Genomic DNA, 14,850 nt, shown 5'->3' with positions numbered 1-14,850 from the left:
CGCCAGGCCTCCCTGTCCATCACCAACTTCCAGAGTTTACTCAAACTCATGTCCATTGAGTCAGTGATGCCATCCAACCATCTCATCCTCTGTCGTCCCCTTCTCCTCCCATCTTTAATCTTTCCCAGCATCAAGGTCTTTTCAAATAAGTCAGCTCTTTGCATCAGGTAGCCAAAGTATTGAAGTTTCAGCTTCAACATCAGTCCTTCCAATGAATATTCAGGACTGATTTTCTTTAGGATGGACTGGTTGGATCTCCTTGCAGTCCAAGGGACTCTCAAGACTCTTCTCCAACACCACAGTTCAAAAGCATCAATTCTTTGGCGCTCAGCTTTCTTTATAATCCAGCTCTCACATCCATACATGACTACTGGAAAAACCATAGCCTAGACGAAAAACTAGACGAACCTTTGTTGACAAAGTAACATCTCTGCTTTTTAATATGCTATCTAGGGTGGTCATAACTTTTCTCCCAAGGAGTAAGTGTCTTTCTTTTAATTTCATGGCGGCAGTCACCATCTGCAGTGATTTTGGAACCCCCCAAAATAAAGTCAGCCACTGTTTCCACTGTTTCTCCATCTTGCCATGAAGTGATGGGACCAGATGCCATGATCTTAGTTTTCTGAATGTTGAGCTTTAAGCCAACTTTTTCACTTTCCTCTTTCATGTTCCTCAAGAGGCTCTTTAGTTCTTCTTTGCTTTCTGCCATAAGGGTGGTGTCATCTGCATATCTGAGATTATTGATATTTCTCCCAGCAAACTTTATTCCAGCTTGTGCTTCATCCAGCCCAGTGTTTCTCATGATGTACCCTGCATATAAGTTAAATAAGCACAGTGACAATATACAGCCTTGATGTACTCCTTTTCCTATTTGGAACCAGTCTGTGGAAAGTTCCATGTCCAGTTCTAACTGTGGCTTCCTGATCTGCATACAGGTTTCTCAAGAGGCAGGTCAAATGGTCTGGTATTCCCATCTCTTTCAGAATTTTCCACAGCTTATTGTGATCCACACAGTCAAAGGCTTTGGCACAGTCAATAAAGCAGAAATAGATGTTTTTCTGGAACTCTCTTGCTTTTTCGATGATCCAGCGGATGTTGGCAATTTGATCTCTGGTTCCTCTGCCTTTTCTAAATCCAGCTTGAACATCTGGAAGTTCACGGTTCACATATTGTTGAAACATGACTTGGAGAATTTTGAGCATTACTTTACTAGAGTGTGAGATGAGTGCAATTGTGCGGTAGTTTAAGCATTCTTTGGCATTGCCTTTCTTAGGGATTGGAATGAAAAGTGACCTTTTCCAGTCCTGTGGCCACTGCTGGTGGTCCCGTGGTTGAGAATTGGCCTGCCAATGCAGGGGACACATGTTTGATCCCTGGTCTGGGAATTGAGCTCGCAGGCTGCAGGGCAACTAAGCCCACGTGCCCTAGAGCCTGTGCTCCACAACAAGAGAAGCTACCTTAATGAGAAGCCTGGGCACAACTAGCCAGTAGCCCTTGCTTGCAGCAACTAGAGAAAGCCCACGTGCAGCTATGAAGACCCAGCACAACCAAAAAAAAAAAAAAAAAAGCAAGAATTCAGAGAATTGTTGGTTCCTCTGTTTAGAAACTAAAACCCACGTGGCTGCCTAGGCCCACTTCTGAGATCATCAATTCCTCTCTGTGCCAAGTAGGTGAATCAGCAAGGGGACTTGTATTTCATGTGTAAGGGGGAGAATTCTCAATAGAATTCAAAGTTTGGAAACATCTCAAAAGGATTAAAATCAGTCATTAAGTCATCATATCTCACCCACCCATTAGGGGTATTTGTAACCAGTCTTTGAACATCCACTTCTGATTTTCTCAGTATGGCCCCCAGATCAGCAGCACCAGCAGCAGCTGCTGCCTGGATGCTTGTCAGAAATGTACATTTTGGGCCCTCAGCTCGGACCTGCCCAGTTGGAGACCATGGGGTGGGGCCCAGCAATCTGCACTGTAACAAGCCTTGTCGGGGACTCTTGACACCAGCTCAGATTTGAGCACCATTGTTGGAGAGCTGATGGCAGTATTTCTCAGCCTTCGTCCATAATAGAATTATCTGTGGAGCTTTTAAAAATTCTGATGTCTGGGGCCCACATCCACTCTAGTTAAATCAGATTATCTGGGAGCTGGGACTCAGTGATCAGTGTTTTTACAACTCCTTGGGTGATCCAACATGTTGAGTACCTGGGCCTTCTAGGTCCTTGCTGCTCACAGTGTGAGTATGCAAGAGCTGTCTGCCGATCTCCGGTGATCTCTGCCCTCCGTTACAGTTCGAGACATGTCCTTTAGCTGGTCTGTCGTTTGGGCTGGTCTTGGTGTCTGAGCTGCTGTGTACACGATGCATCTGCTTCACCCGTGGTTAGTGATGTGACATCTCCTTTTTCTTTCACAGGACACAACAGACTACGTTGCGTACGTTGCTAAGGACCCTGTTAATCGCAGAGGTAAGCCATGTGTGACCTCTGTCATTTCTTATTCACGTGCAGCTGGGCTTAACACTGGATACAAGTTGGTCTTCATGGTCTCAGCCCTCTTCACCTGCACGAACAAGTGCTCTCTCGTATTGTCAGCGATAATTGAGCTTTACAGGCAGTGAAGTGTGGCGGCACGCCTGGCTGGGTTAGGAGACGCTGGGTATCTGAGAGTCTGAACCACACACCTGTATAGGAGACGCTGGATATCTGAGAGTCTGAATCACACACCTGTATAAGAGACGCTGGGTATCTGAGAGTCTGAACCACACACCTGTATAGGAGATGCTGGGTAACATCTGAGAGCCTGAACCACACACCTGGCTGGGTTAGGAGACGCTGGGCATCTGAGAGTCTGAACCACACACCTGTATAGGAGACGCTGGGTATCTGAGAGCCTGAACCACACACCTGTATAGGAGACGCTGGGTATCTGAGAGTCTGAACCACACACCTGTATAGGAGACGCTGGGTATCTGAGAGTCTGAACCACACACCTGGCTGGGTTAGGAGATGCTGGGTATCTGAGAGCCTGAACCACACCTGTATCCAGACGGCCAGCACTTGGTACACCTGACCTGAGCAAGGCAGCTCCCACTTAGACTCTGAAGGTGGACTCAGTTACACCTGCAGCCTGTACAAACCGCTAGCCTCCTGCCCGACACCATCTCATTTGTCCACTGCCAACTGTCCACTGCTCTGCACAGCCCTGGAGGCCAGTGTCCAAGCTCAGGGCTCTCCTGTTAAACCCCGCAAAAAATGCTAGACACAGGCCTCAAACACAGGCTAGGTAGGGGATTTGAAGAATCAAGTACTTCCCATCCTCGTGGACCGTTTATCCCTAGACCTTCCCTTCGTACCCACCACCCCATCAGTTACAACAATGCCCCCACCCGGCCAGTGTTAATAAGCTTGGGCCGGTGGGCTGAATAGGGAGGGTGCTACTCTTGAATTCCAGGCAGCCACCAGGTGGCGCACGGCTCCAATTGAGAACTCATCGATGACGCTCAGCAGTGGGGCTTGTAACAACACAAAATGGCCCTTCCCTTCACCACCATTGGTTCCCCTCCTCCTCCCACCCTCTACCCCAGAAACCAATTAAAATTGCCTAGTTGGCTTTGCAGAACTTTTGTCTGTACACACACACACACACACACACACACTCTTCTTTTAAAATTTCAACACAGATAAGATTTTGAAATTATGCTTTCCAACTAACCTTCGGGGAGGGGGAGGTGGCAGACTGCACCACATTCCAGAGTTAAACTGGTTGAAGTTCTTTTATTTTTGTTTGTTCCAAGTTAACCTGCAGTAATCCTATACTTTCTTTTGATACGTTTAAGGGTTCCTAGGTCAGTGGTTCTCAAAATGAGCTACATTTTAAATCACTTAGGGAATTTTAAAAATCCCATTGCTCAGGTTTCAGAGCAGTGCTGCCCATGTTCAGCCAAGGCTGAGAAATCGGGCTCTAGGGACAGACCCTGAAGGAATATAACCCCATGCAATTTGCCTTAGGGCCATAGAAGCATACAAGCTATTGTCTTGTTTCACAGGCAGAAACCAGCAGTGCCTTCTGCCCACAGCGCCTTTTCAAAGTCAAGGAAATCAGGATATATTTCACATGCATGTTGGTTTCTAGACCAGCTGTTCCCTGGGACCCGTGTGCAGTGCTAGTGTGAAGACAGATGCCAGACCCCTGTGCTATGCTGCTGGTGCTTTGATGGTACCATCAGCAAAGGGGTCCTTTGAGATGCTTTGTGGGAGATGTTCACTCCTTCCTTCTAGTTATCTGTTGCCTGTGACACAACTTTGTGGCTTAACGACCATCATTTTAAAAGTATTTTTTGATACATTGTGTCACGAGGCCAGGCGGGGCTCAGTTGGCCAATTTTTTTTGCTCTATGTGGCATCAGCAGGGTCTTGGGTGGTCATTGGCTGGTAGCTGGCCTGGTCTAGAAGGGCCAGATTGATTTCACTTCCATGCCTCATACCTTGTCAGGAAGGACTAGAAGTCTAAGCCAGCAGGGTCCTTCTCCCTCTGCATGGAGTCTCAGGGTCCCTCCAGGTGGTTCCTCCATCAAAGAAGTAGGACGTCCCGCGTAGCAGCTCCATGATGCCAATGTGGACACGTCCAGTGGAAGGCCAGGCATGGCTCCACCTCTGTCATAGTTTACCAATCAAAGCAGTCCTAGTCATCTCAGATTCAGGGGATGAGGGAACCAGACCTGCCCTCCAACAGGAATTTGTAGCCTTCTTTATCCATCACATTTCTGTCCCCACCCCTGCCACCCCCGCAAACACACACATACAGGGAGCTCCAGCTTTCGTGAGGCAGTAGGTGAAGGGAGGCGGGTTGCATGAGTCCAACTATGAACAGTATCTCAGAGTCTGCTTTGCCTTCATCCCCTGTATCCACCCCTCCCCTACCTCCTTCCATAAGATGCTGGTGGAGGGCTCCCCCGGTTGCTCTGTTCTTCTTCCTCCTCCTGGAATTAAACCTCCAGGCAGAGAGTTTAATTTAGTAAGAATGGCCTCTGACATGCAGGAGTCATATTAGCAAGATGTTCTGGGAGTAAGTGTTCTTATTTGGACTCTTAGATAGCCAACTCCCCACACAGTGGCCCCAGTCAGTACGCTGGGGTAAGCCTTATAGCACTGTGGTTCCCTGGCTGCCAGCAGAGCTCCTCAGACTGGACAGATATCTGGTTCCACATCTGGAACCCAGAAAGTCTTCTGTCAAAATCCTACAGAGATGCGTCAGAGTCCCTCACCATTATCATTCGTCTTTTCCACAGTGATTCCTGCTTATACATTTCCTGTGTGTGTTTTGGTTAATCTAGAAGTATTTACAGCAAGCATCTATATATTTCTCTCAAATATCAAGAATCCATGGTTTATCTAATTAATCTGGTGGAAGAGCAAAGGATCTCTGACCCAAGTCATTAAGTTCTATGGTAACCATCTCGAGGAGATAAGCATTGCAAATGAGCAAGTTTCATGAAATTGGCAACTTATCATTGAAAGGCAAAGCCACCCATGAAGGAGGCCTGGAAGGTAACTCCTGATATATGTAGGATAAAATGCAACAAAGTAGGCTTTGCAGGATCCTAATATATCATTTTCTTTTCATAATGAAATTTGGATTATGACCCAATGATTCCCCTGCAACCAAATGTCTGTTGGTTCAGGATGGACTGTTCGGGTCACAAAAGTAGCTAAAAGATATTGTTCTGCTTAGACATATGGCTCCCTGCAGGTGGCTTGTATTCCTATAACCTATAAGCACAGTAGCATCCCTGTTCAGGCACCCACTGGAACTCCTAAACTTGCTGTAGAAAATCATGTCCTGTGGTGATGACCTGATGGCAGAGAGCCCTCTGTTCAGCTTGTATAGCTTCTAACCCCAGGGTTAGAAGCTGCTTTCCCTCCAGGGTTTCCTGAATAAGGGGAAATGTGGTGAATGGGCTTGAGAGGGAAGTCCCCATGGCCTGCTGCTCACACGACCACACTTCCTTCTTCAGGCTGCTCTACTGGCTCACGGTCATTTCAACCCTGAATTTAGGGTTCCTCTGGCTTTGGACCAGAGGCCCCAGAAGGTAACTTTGTAGGTTACCTTAACTTTGTAGGTCCTAGAAGGTAACTTTCTGCTAGAACCTTACAGAGCATGAACTCCTTAAATAATAGAGCACTTACTTCAACTTTTCCTTTCCCTAGAAGCAAAACCTCATCACCTCATTATAAGTGAAAGCAACGATTCGTTTTTTCAAGCCAGGAGGTTAAACTTCATCAAATAACTCTGTGGTGGGAGGTTACTTTTCCTGTGGGTGAATGATTAGGTTGTTCTTTCCCTTATCTGGCTATTGTCAACAGTGTTTTTTTTAACAAACAAGCCAACCTCTGGGTTTTAAACATGTTATGCAGAAGACCCTGAATATTTCTGCCTAGCCCAGAAAGTCAAACTTTCAGACTCTGGTTGAAAGTCAGACTTGTACCAGCCTGTTGCACATCTCTGCTCACAAGTCTCCTAGGCCTCTCACTGTGATAAGCCATGAGCTAAGTCTTTCCTCCCCCAACAGAGCTTGTCTCACTCATCACGATGTGAGCTGATTCCTGGTCTATCTGCTGTCTTGTTTCCTATGATTTTCTCCCACCTCCACTCCAGCTGCACTACTTTCTGGCTCATCCTTGAACATGTCAAGGAAGCACCTGCCTCAGGGCCTTTGCACCTGTTTAACCCCATGCCTGTGACATTCTTATACTAGACTTTCCCATGGTTCACTCCCTGACTTCCTCCAGGCTTCTTCTGTGACATCATCTCCTAGGTCACCTTCCCTGGTCATCCTGTATTTTATCCTATACCGTTGTCCTTAATTTACATTTACATTATTGTCTTTATGGTTGTATTGGTTTTCTGTGACTGTGCTGTGCTTAGTCGCTCGGTCGTGTCCCACTCTTTGCGGCCCCATGGATTGTAGCCCACCGCATGGACTGTAGCCTGCCAGGCTCCTCCATCCATGGGATTCACCAGGCAAGAATACTGGAGTGGATTGCCATTTTCCTTCTCCAGAGGATCTTCCCAACCCAGGGATCAAACCCAGGTCTCCTGCATTGTAGATAGATTCTTTACCATTTGTGCCACCAGGGAAGCCCAGAAATACTGGAGTGGGTAGCCTGTCCCTTCTCCAGGGGATCTTCCTGACCCAGGAATTGAACTGGGGTCTCCTGCATTGCAGGTGGATTCTTTACCAGCTGAGCTACCAGGGGAGCCCTGTGACCACTGGAACAAATAACCATAAACTTTGTGACTTAAGACAACAAAAGTTGCCCTCTTATAGTTCTGGAGGCTCAGGGTCTAAGATCAGGATGTGGGCAGGGCTGTGCTTCCTCCAAAGGTTCCGGGGAGGAGCCTTCCTGCCTTTTCCAGTGTCTGGTGGCTCCAGGAGCCCTTGGCTTGTGGTTGCATCACTCTAGTCTTGGCATCTGTCTTCACATCATCTCCTCCTCCTCTGTGTCTGTGTCGTCTCCTCTTCTGTCCCTTATAATAAGAACCTTGCCATTGGATTTAGGGCCCATCCTGATCCAGAATGATCTCATCTTGAGGTCCTTAACTTAAGGACATCTGCAAAGACCCTTTAAACAGGTTCAAGAGGTCAGGATGCAGACAGGGCTTTGTGCAGGGGCACCATTCAATCCGTGCAAACAGTGTATTTTTCCTTTCTTATTTTCAGTGTATACCCTCTAGACTGTCAGCTTCGTGAGAGTAGGACTCTGTGTTGTTTCTTGCTGTATCTGTAGATTGTAGGATAGGGCATGGTACATAGGTTACGCTCAACAAGTGTCTACTGAGTGAAGTCACCAGTAGATATTTTTTACATTTGCCTTGTGCGCATGTGCAAGAATGTTCTTAGGGTTTAATACCTCCGGGACAAATCACTGTGTTTTGGGACATCTTCAACTTTTAAAAAAATGGTTATTTCACTTTGCAATTCCACAGGTGGCACAGGAGGGCTCCTTGGCTTCTTCAGCACTTGGCATTTTCAGGTTTTTAGATTCCTGCCAGTCTGATGGGTGGAAAATTATCTCCTTATAATTTTAGTTTGCCGCTCTAGGGCTAGAACATGTATTAAACTCAATTTTTAAATTTTTATAATTTTTTTATTGGAATACAGTTGCTTTAGAATGTTACATTTGTTTCTGTTGTACAGTAGTGGATGAGCTGAGCATATACATATATCCCCTCTTTTTTGGATTTCCACCCCATTTAGGTCATCACAGCACATTGAGTAGAGTTCCCTGTGCTATATGTTAGGGTCTCATTAGTTATCTATTTTGTAACAGTAGCATACACATGCTACTTCTGTTGATGGACATTTAGGTTGCTTCCATGTCTTGACTGTTGTAAATAGTGCTGCAGTGAACATTAGGATGCGTGTATCTTTTTGTTTTATTTGTTTATTTATTACTGGGGTGTAGTTGCTTTATGATAGCGTGTTAGTGTCTGTTGCACGATGAAGTGAATCAGCTATATGTGCACAGATAGCCCCTCCCTCTTGAGTCTCTCCCCATCCCCCACATCATTGCAGAGTAATGAGCTGCGCTATATAGCAGCTTCCCACCAGCTGTCTATTTTACACATGGTCGTGCAGATGTATCAGTCCTAGTCTCCCATTTCATTTCACCCTCCTTTTCCACCCTCTGTCCACATGTCTGTTCTCTATGTTTAAGTCTCTATTCCTGCCCTGGAAATAGGTTCATTTGTACCATTTTTCTAGATTCCACCTATATGTGTTAATATGAATTATGGTCTTCTCAGAGTATACACCCACGAGTGGGATTTCTGGGTCATACGGTAGTTCTATTTTAGTATTTTTAAGGAAACTCCATACTGTTCTTCACAGTGGCTGTATCAATTTACATTTCCACCAATAATGTAAAAGAATTCCCCTTTCTCCACACCCTCTCCGGCATTTATTGTTTGTAGATTTTTTGATGATGGCCAGTCTGACTGGTATGAGGTGATACCTCATTGTGGTTTTAGTCTGCATTTCTCTAATAATTAGTGATTTTGAAAACAACTCTTAATTAAGAGCGTGGGGGATGGATCTTGAAGTTCTTACTTGTCTTGGATTAAGAAATCTGAAACAATGAGGAGCATGTGGATATATTAAGTGAACAAACTAGAGTTGACTGAAAACTACGCTTGAGTTTGTAGCCTCCAGCTCTCTGCTAAGACTTCATTGGTGTTCAGTGTTTGTTTTAAGGGGTGAGAGTTATCAGCCCACTAGGAGAAAGGGAGAGCAGTCATTGTTTGGTAGGGTCTTTTTCTGATTGGGCAAAGATTCCAGGTGTCTCTGAGATTGCCTGTGTCAGTCACCAGTTGGTGGAGAATGTGGCTCTGAACTTGAACTCTTGGAGAGTCTGTGAGTCTAGATATGAGGACAGTAAGAGAGTCCAAGATGGAACCACCGCAAAGGCTGGACTGCCTTGGGGAGGCTGGATGGCTGTGAAGTGTGAGTTGGGAGTGGTGTGGGTGTGGGTGTGGGTGGAAGGGGTCATGACTTCCTGAAAGGGCAGCAAGACCCTGAGAGGTTTTCTGCCTGTACTTGCAGAGTTCCCCCCATGGAACTAGTGCCCACCAAGGTGGAGTGGCCCATCCCACAGGGTTTGGAAGTGGCCACAATGGTGGGAGACACATACTGGAGCCTCTGTTTATAGTGGTCGCTGATCTGAGAGAGAGGGGGTGTTACTTTGTAATCAAACATAAAAGGTGCAGTGAGTCAGTGACATCCTTTCTGTGTATCAGTGGCTCCAGGACCACAGAGGGGGTATGGGAAGTGGGGTTTTACTTTCACAAAATTAAAAAAAAAAAAAAAAACACCACACAATAATCAGATAAAGAATCAACCCCTCCAAACTAAATGATTAAGAAAAGTATTCCAGAGATGGAAAGATAAATTCTTATCCATTATCGTTAGTGATGAACCTCACTCAAAATATTTATCTCGCTTTGAGATAATAACTGACAGTGTGATGCTTTCAGGGTCAACCGACATCTTGAACTTTTGTTTACCTTTGTTGCATCATTTTTGAAAGGTAAAAAGGAAGTGTCAGTCATGTCCGACTCTTTGCGACCCCATAGACTGTGGCCTGCAAGGCTCCTTTGTCCATGGGATTCTCCAGGCAAGAATACTGGAGTGGGTTGTCATTCCTTTCTCCAGGGGCTCTTCCCTACCCAGGGATCAAACCAGTGTCTCCTGCATTGCAGACAGATTCTTTACTGTCTCAGCCATCAGGGAAGCCCTACATGTTTTAAAAGATATTTTTATAATATACGTACCATTATATTGGACTTCCCGAGTGGCACTAGTGGTAAAGAATTCGCCTGTCCATGCAGCAGACACAAGAGATGCAGGTTTGATTCCTGGATCTAGAAGAATCCTGGAGTAGGAAATGGCAACTCACTCCATTATTCTTGCCTGGAAAATTCCACTGACAGAGGAGCCTGGCAGGCTACAGTCCATGGGGTCGCAAAGAGTCGGACTCAACTGAGCACAAGGAAAGAAGGAACTATTGTATGATGTTCAGTCGGACTCAACTGAGCACAAGGAAAGAAGGAACTATTATATGATGTTCATAATTTATAAATAAGTTAACGTCTATTGGGGACATGCGCTCAGTATAGTGAAGCGTTCTTTACTGGTAAGCGTGAACACACCTTGACAACTTCTGTAAATAAGCCATCTGGGTGTTTGGTGCACGTGATAAGCATTGCTAGTGCTCACTTATGTCCTGACCTCCTTCCTCCCCACCTCCCAGGGGCCTGTAGTGCAGCCTCTCCTGGGTGTAGGAAGAGTCACGCGACCGTTCTGCGAGAGAGCAGAATGCATGAGTGCTGGTGCAAGGCCTGCTGTCTCTTTCTTTCCTGGCTCGTGGAGGAGGCCTTGTACTGAAATTCAGGATTGAAAGATGCAAGCAGCCTGGCTCGTGGTGGCACCACCTGGCTGAGGAGAGTTGAGGTGATTGAGGAGGGCTGCCCAGGAACGAGCAGACAAGAATGGAGCTGACTTGTCACTGAGATGCTCGGGCTGTTTCTTACTGTGGCATCCCTTGTTTGTGCTGACTGACAGAGCAGCTGTCCCAAGCAGGGCTCAGAGAGCACGCTCAGATGAATGGAGGCCCCAGGGGGCCTGCAGTCCATTCATCAGTTAGATGGCCGGGGCGGCCTTGGACACCAATGGACAGGTGCCGCCACTGGCCTCTGGACTTATTTGCAACCATGGGGAAACTGAACCGGCCTCTTACATAGTCACTTCTGCCCTGCCAGGGTCTACTGTGCGTGGAAGACGTGTGGTTGCCATGTAGGTAAAGACGCCATATCTCAGTTCTATCTGATGTGATTATGAGGACCTCAGCACACGCTGCTCTCAAGCGGCTCATCCCAGGTTGGGAGAGGCCCTTGTGGCGAAGCCCGATGAGGCCCCTTGCTAGTGTCAGGGCGGAGGTGGCTGCTGTGTGCTCTGAGTGAGCTCCTGGAGAGTGATATCAGCCTTGCTTTTGGTCAAGAAGAGAGACCAGCTGGGCCAACAAGCCTCTCCGGTCCTCACCCACCCCCCCCATCTGTACACTACTGTTCACGCCCCAGTTGTACACTACCGTACCGCTATGAAGGAGCCAGCTTCCTGCAAGAGGGACAGATTGAGGAATGACCTCATTTTGTTGCTTCTGTGTTTGTTCGGGGGCCACATTTTAGGTTTTACAACGTCATTTTGAGTTCTTGACTCTGGGTCCCACCACCCTCTATGTACTTTTTATCTAGTGCTTCTCCTTCTCACTCATGAATGACAGACACCTCCAGCTCCCTGTTTTCATTGTGGGATGTAAAACAAGCAGCCCCGGTGGAGACCCTCGTAATCCTCCCACAAGTGAGGCTAGATGATAGTGGCTTTTAAGCTAAAAACCATTGCAACACCGAGAGAAAATCCCAGGCCCAGAGAGACTGTCAGCCCAGGTTGGTTTTAGATTTGGAGTGAGTTTCTGGAGCACGGAGAAGTCATTCTACAGAAGGATCCTCAGACCCAACTACTAGATGATACTTACTCAGTCCAATGAGGACAGAGCCCGGCCCCAGAGCCTGGAGTCATAATTTAATTCTGCATCTGCAGGTTCTGTCACCCTCTTGTATCCAAATACTAGGGCTCCACTGTCACCAAGCGAGGGTGCTTCCACCCAGAGCCCTGCATCCTTCAAAGGTCCCAGGAACTGACTTAAAGAAGACCTATTTCAGGCCTGGACTTCTCTGGTGTGTAGAAGGTGAGAGGGCTGTGTGGACCTCTGCAGAAACCTTATTCTTCACTCACTGTGTTAAAGCCTAGGGCGCTGCTTTTCTCTTTAGAAGAAAAACAAGCTTCACTTTCTTGACTCATCCCATCGTTATTCTGGTTCTCCAAAGTACCAGCCAGCTGGTTCCCTCAGCTGCTGCTGCTGCTGAGTGGAGGGGACAGGTGTGGCTGGAAACGGGGCAGATGGGGGAGCCAGGTGTCTTTCCCTCAATCCATCCTAGGCTCCTATTTCCTTCCTGGCTAGAAAGACACCTCCAATCCTGTCCGTTAATGAACAACCACGTGACTACAACAGCTGCTTAATGTGGGCTTGCTTTATGCTTACCTGGGTTAATAATAAATACCAAAACCAATACTAACATAAAACAATATCATTATTGGATAACAGAAATACAGCTGGGGCATCTGTCTCCTGGGACAAATCCCTTGGCCATATCTGTGCTCAGGCTAGGGTATCCAAGGGATGGGGTTTCCCTGGTGGCTCAGTGGTAAAGTATCCACCCACCAATGTAGGAGATGAGGAGACATGGGTTTGATTCTTGGGTTGGGAAGACCCCCTGGAGAAGGAAATGGCAGCTCACTCCAGTATACTTGCCTGGGAAAACCTATGGACAGAGGAGCCTGGTGGCCTACAGTCCATGGGGTCACAAGAGTTGGACATGACTAAGCAGCTGAGCATGGGCACGAGGCCCAAGGGGACTGCTTGCAGCCTGAAGCACTGATCCAGTTACACTTGGTCTTCCCAGAAAATTCTTGCTTCTGTGTCCTCAGAGGCATGCTCCTTCCGTGAGCCTGTGAGGAGAAGAAACCGCAGGCTCCCCAGCCCAGCAGCCGCCATCAGGGGGGCTGTGCGGTGCCTGGCTGGCGTTGTGCATGGAGAAGGCGGCATCGTGATGGAAGAGCAGCCAAACTGTGGAGGTGGTGATGTCTCTGCGCCTTCCCTCACAGTTTCCCATCTTAATGAATCCTCTCTTTGCTGACTTCTCCTGCAGTGGCAATGCTTCTGCATCCACCTAATCACTGCCCCAGGGAACAGCTCACTGCTGCAGCAATGCCTCTCCTCACTGCTGGGCATCCACCGCACTCCTGGAGGAACCTCCTTGAAACACAGTTGTGTCCTAACTGGTGGCAAGAGAAAGACGGAGTGTGACATATATCTGTCATTTTCTCCAGGGAGAATGCCTTTATCTCATTAGTAGCAGAACATGTTCCACTGGTCAGGGTGCCACGTGGAGGGGCTGAGATGCTTCTGTGGGATGCCATGGGCATGTGTCTGGGGAGGAGACACTTCTACTTGTAGAGCAGAGGGGACCTTCTCTGGCACCTTCCTCCGTTTGACTCTTTTTTCTCTGAAGGTTCTGCATGGATTATGCCACAGCCTGGCCACCAGGAAGGCAGGCACCCCAATGGGTTAAGGGTTGCTCCAGGTCCCTGAGGGGCCCTCATCTGACTGCCAACACCCTTTTTATGAGAACCAGCATGAATATCCAGCCTCATCTGGTGTACATGCAGATGGCATGTGGTGGGTTGGTCATACTGGTTAACTAGTACCTCTTTAAATGCGTCTTAAAAGTTAAGATGCTTTGAGTTGAGTCTTACTGCTCTGAGTTGCCACATTTGGTGATGACACTTTACTCCCCCTAGAAAATAAACAAACAACTTGCTCCAAAGGCCACAGGATACCTCAGGACTCATTCAGTAAGAGTCTGTTTAACTACAATGAGGTATCACCTCACACTGTTCAAAATGGCCATCATCAAAAAAAATCTACAAACAGTAAATACTGGAGAAAAGGGAACCTTCTTGCATGATTGGTGGGAATGTAAATTGATACAGTCCACTATGGAGAACAGATTTCTTGAAAAAATCTAGGAATAAAACTACCATATGAGCCAGCAATCCCACTATTAGTCATATACCCTGAGAAAAACCATGATTCTAAAAGACACATGTACCCCAGTGTTCATTGCAGCACTATTTACAATAGCCGGGACATGGGAACAGCCTAGATGTCCTTCAACAGATGAATGGATAAAGAAGTTGTTGTACAAATAATATACAATGGAATATTACTCTGTCATAAAAGGAATGAATTTGAAGTCAGTTCTGGTGAGGTGGATGAAACTAGAACCTATTATACAGAGTGAAGTAAGTCAGGAAGAAAAAACAAATACCGTATATTAACACATATACATGAAATCTAGAAAAAGGGTACTGATGAACCTATTTGCAGGGCAGCAGTAGAGACGCAGACATAGAGACCAGACTTGTGGACCCAGCAAGGGAGGGGACAGGGTGGGGTGAATTGAGAGAGAAGCATTGAAACATATACATTACCACATGTAAAACATAGCCAGTGGGACTATGACACAGGCAGCTCAACTCACAGCTCTTTGACAACCTAGATGGGGTGGGAGGGTGTGAGAGGCGGGAAGGGAGGTTTAGGAGAGAGGGGACATATGTACACCTAAGGCTGATTCATGCTGGTGTATGGCAGAAACCAACATAATATTGTGAAGCAG

General features: G+C 46.9%; 1 protein-coding gene across 1 annotated transcript in view; it reads left to right on the top strand.

Moving 5' to 3' along the window:
- SHC3 (SHC adaptor protein 3) overlaps nucleotides 1-14,850 on the top strand; it is a 186,494-nt gene that overhangs the window by 115,609 nt on the left and 56,035 nt on the right. The window contains exon 6 of the mRNA XM_061163554.1: nucleotides 2,411-2,462. Within this exon, the coding sequence (XP_061019537.1) occupies nucleotides 2,411-2,462 (52 nt within the window). The remainder of the gene's footprint in view (nucleotides 1-2,410; nucleotides 2,463-14,850) is intronic.

The sequence above is a fragment of the Dama dama genome, chromosome 16 (assembly GCF_033118175.1).
Source record: "Dama dama isolate Ldn47 chromosome 16, ASM3311817v1, whole genome shotgun sequence".
Classification (NCBI taxonomy): domain Eukaryota; kingdom Metazoa; phylum Chordata; class Mammalia; order Artiodactyla; family Cervidae; genus Dama; species Dama dama.
The sequence above is the reverse complement of the archived record's forward strand: the minus strand, read 5'-3'. Positions and strand labels throughout refer to the sequence as shown.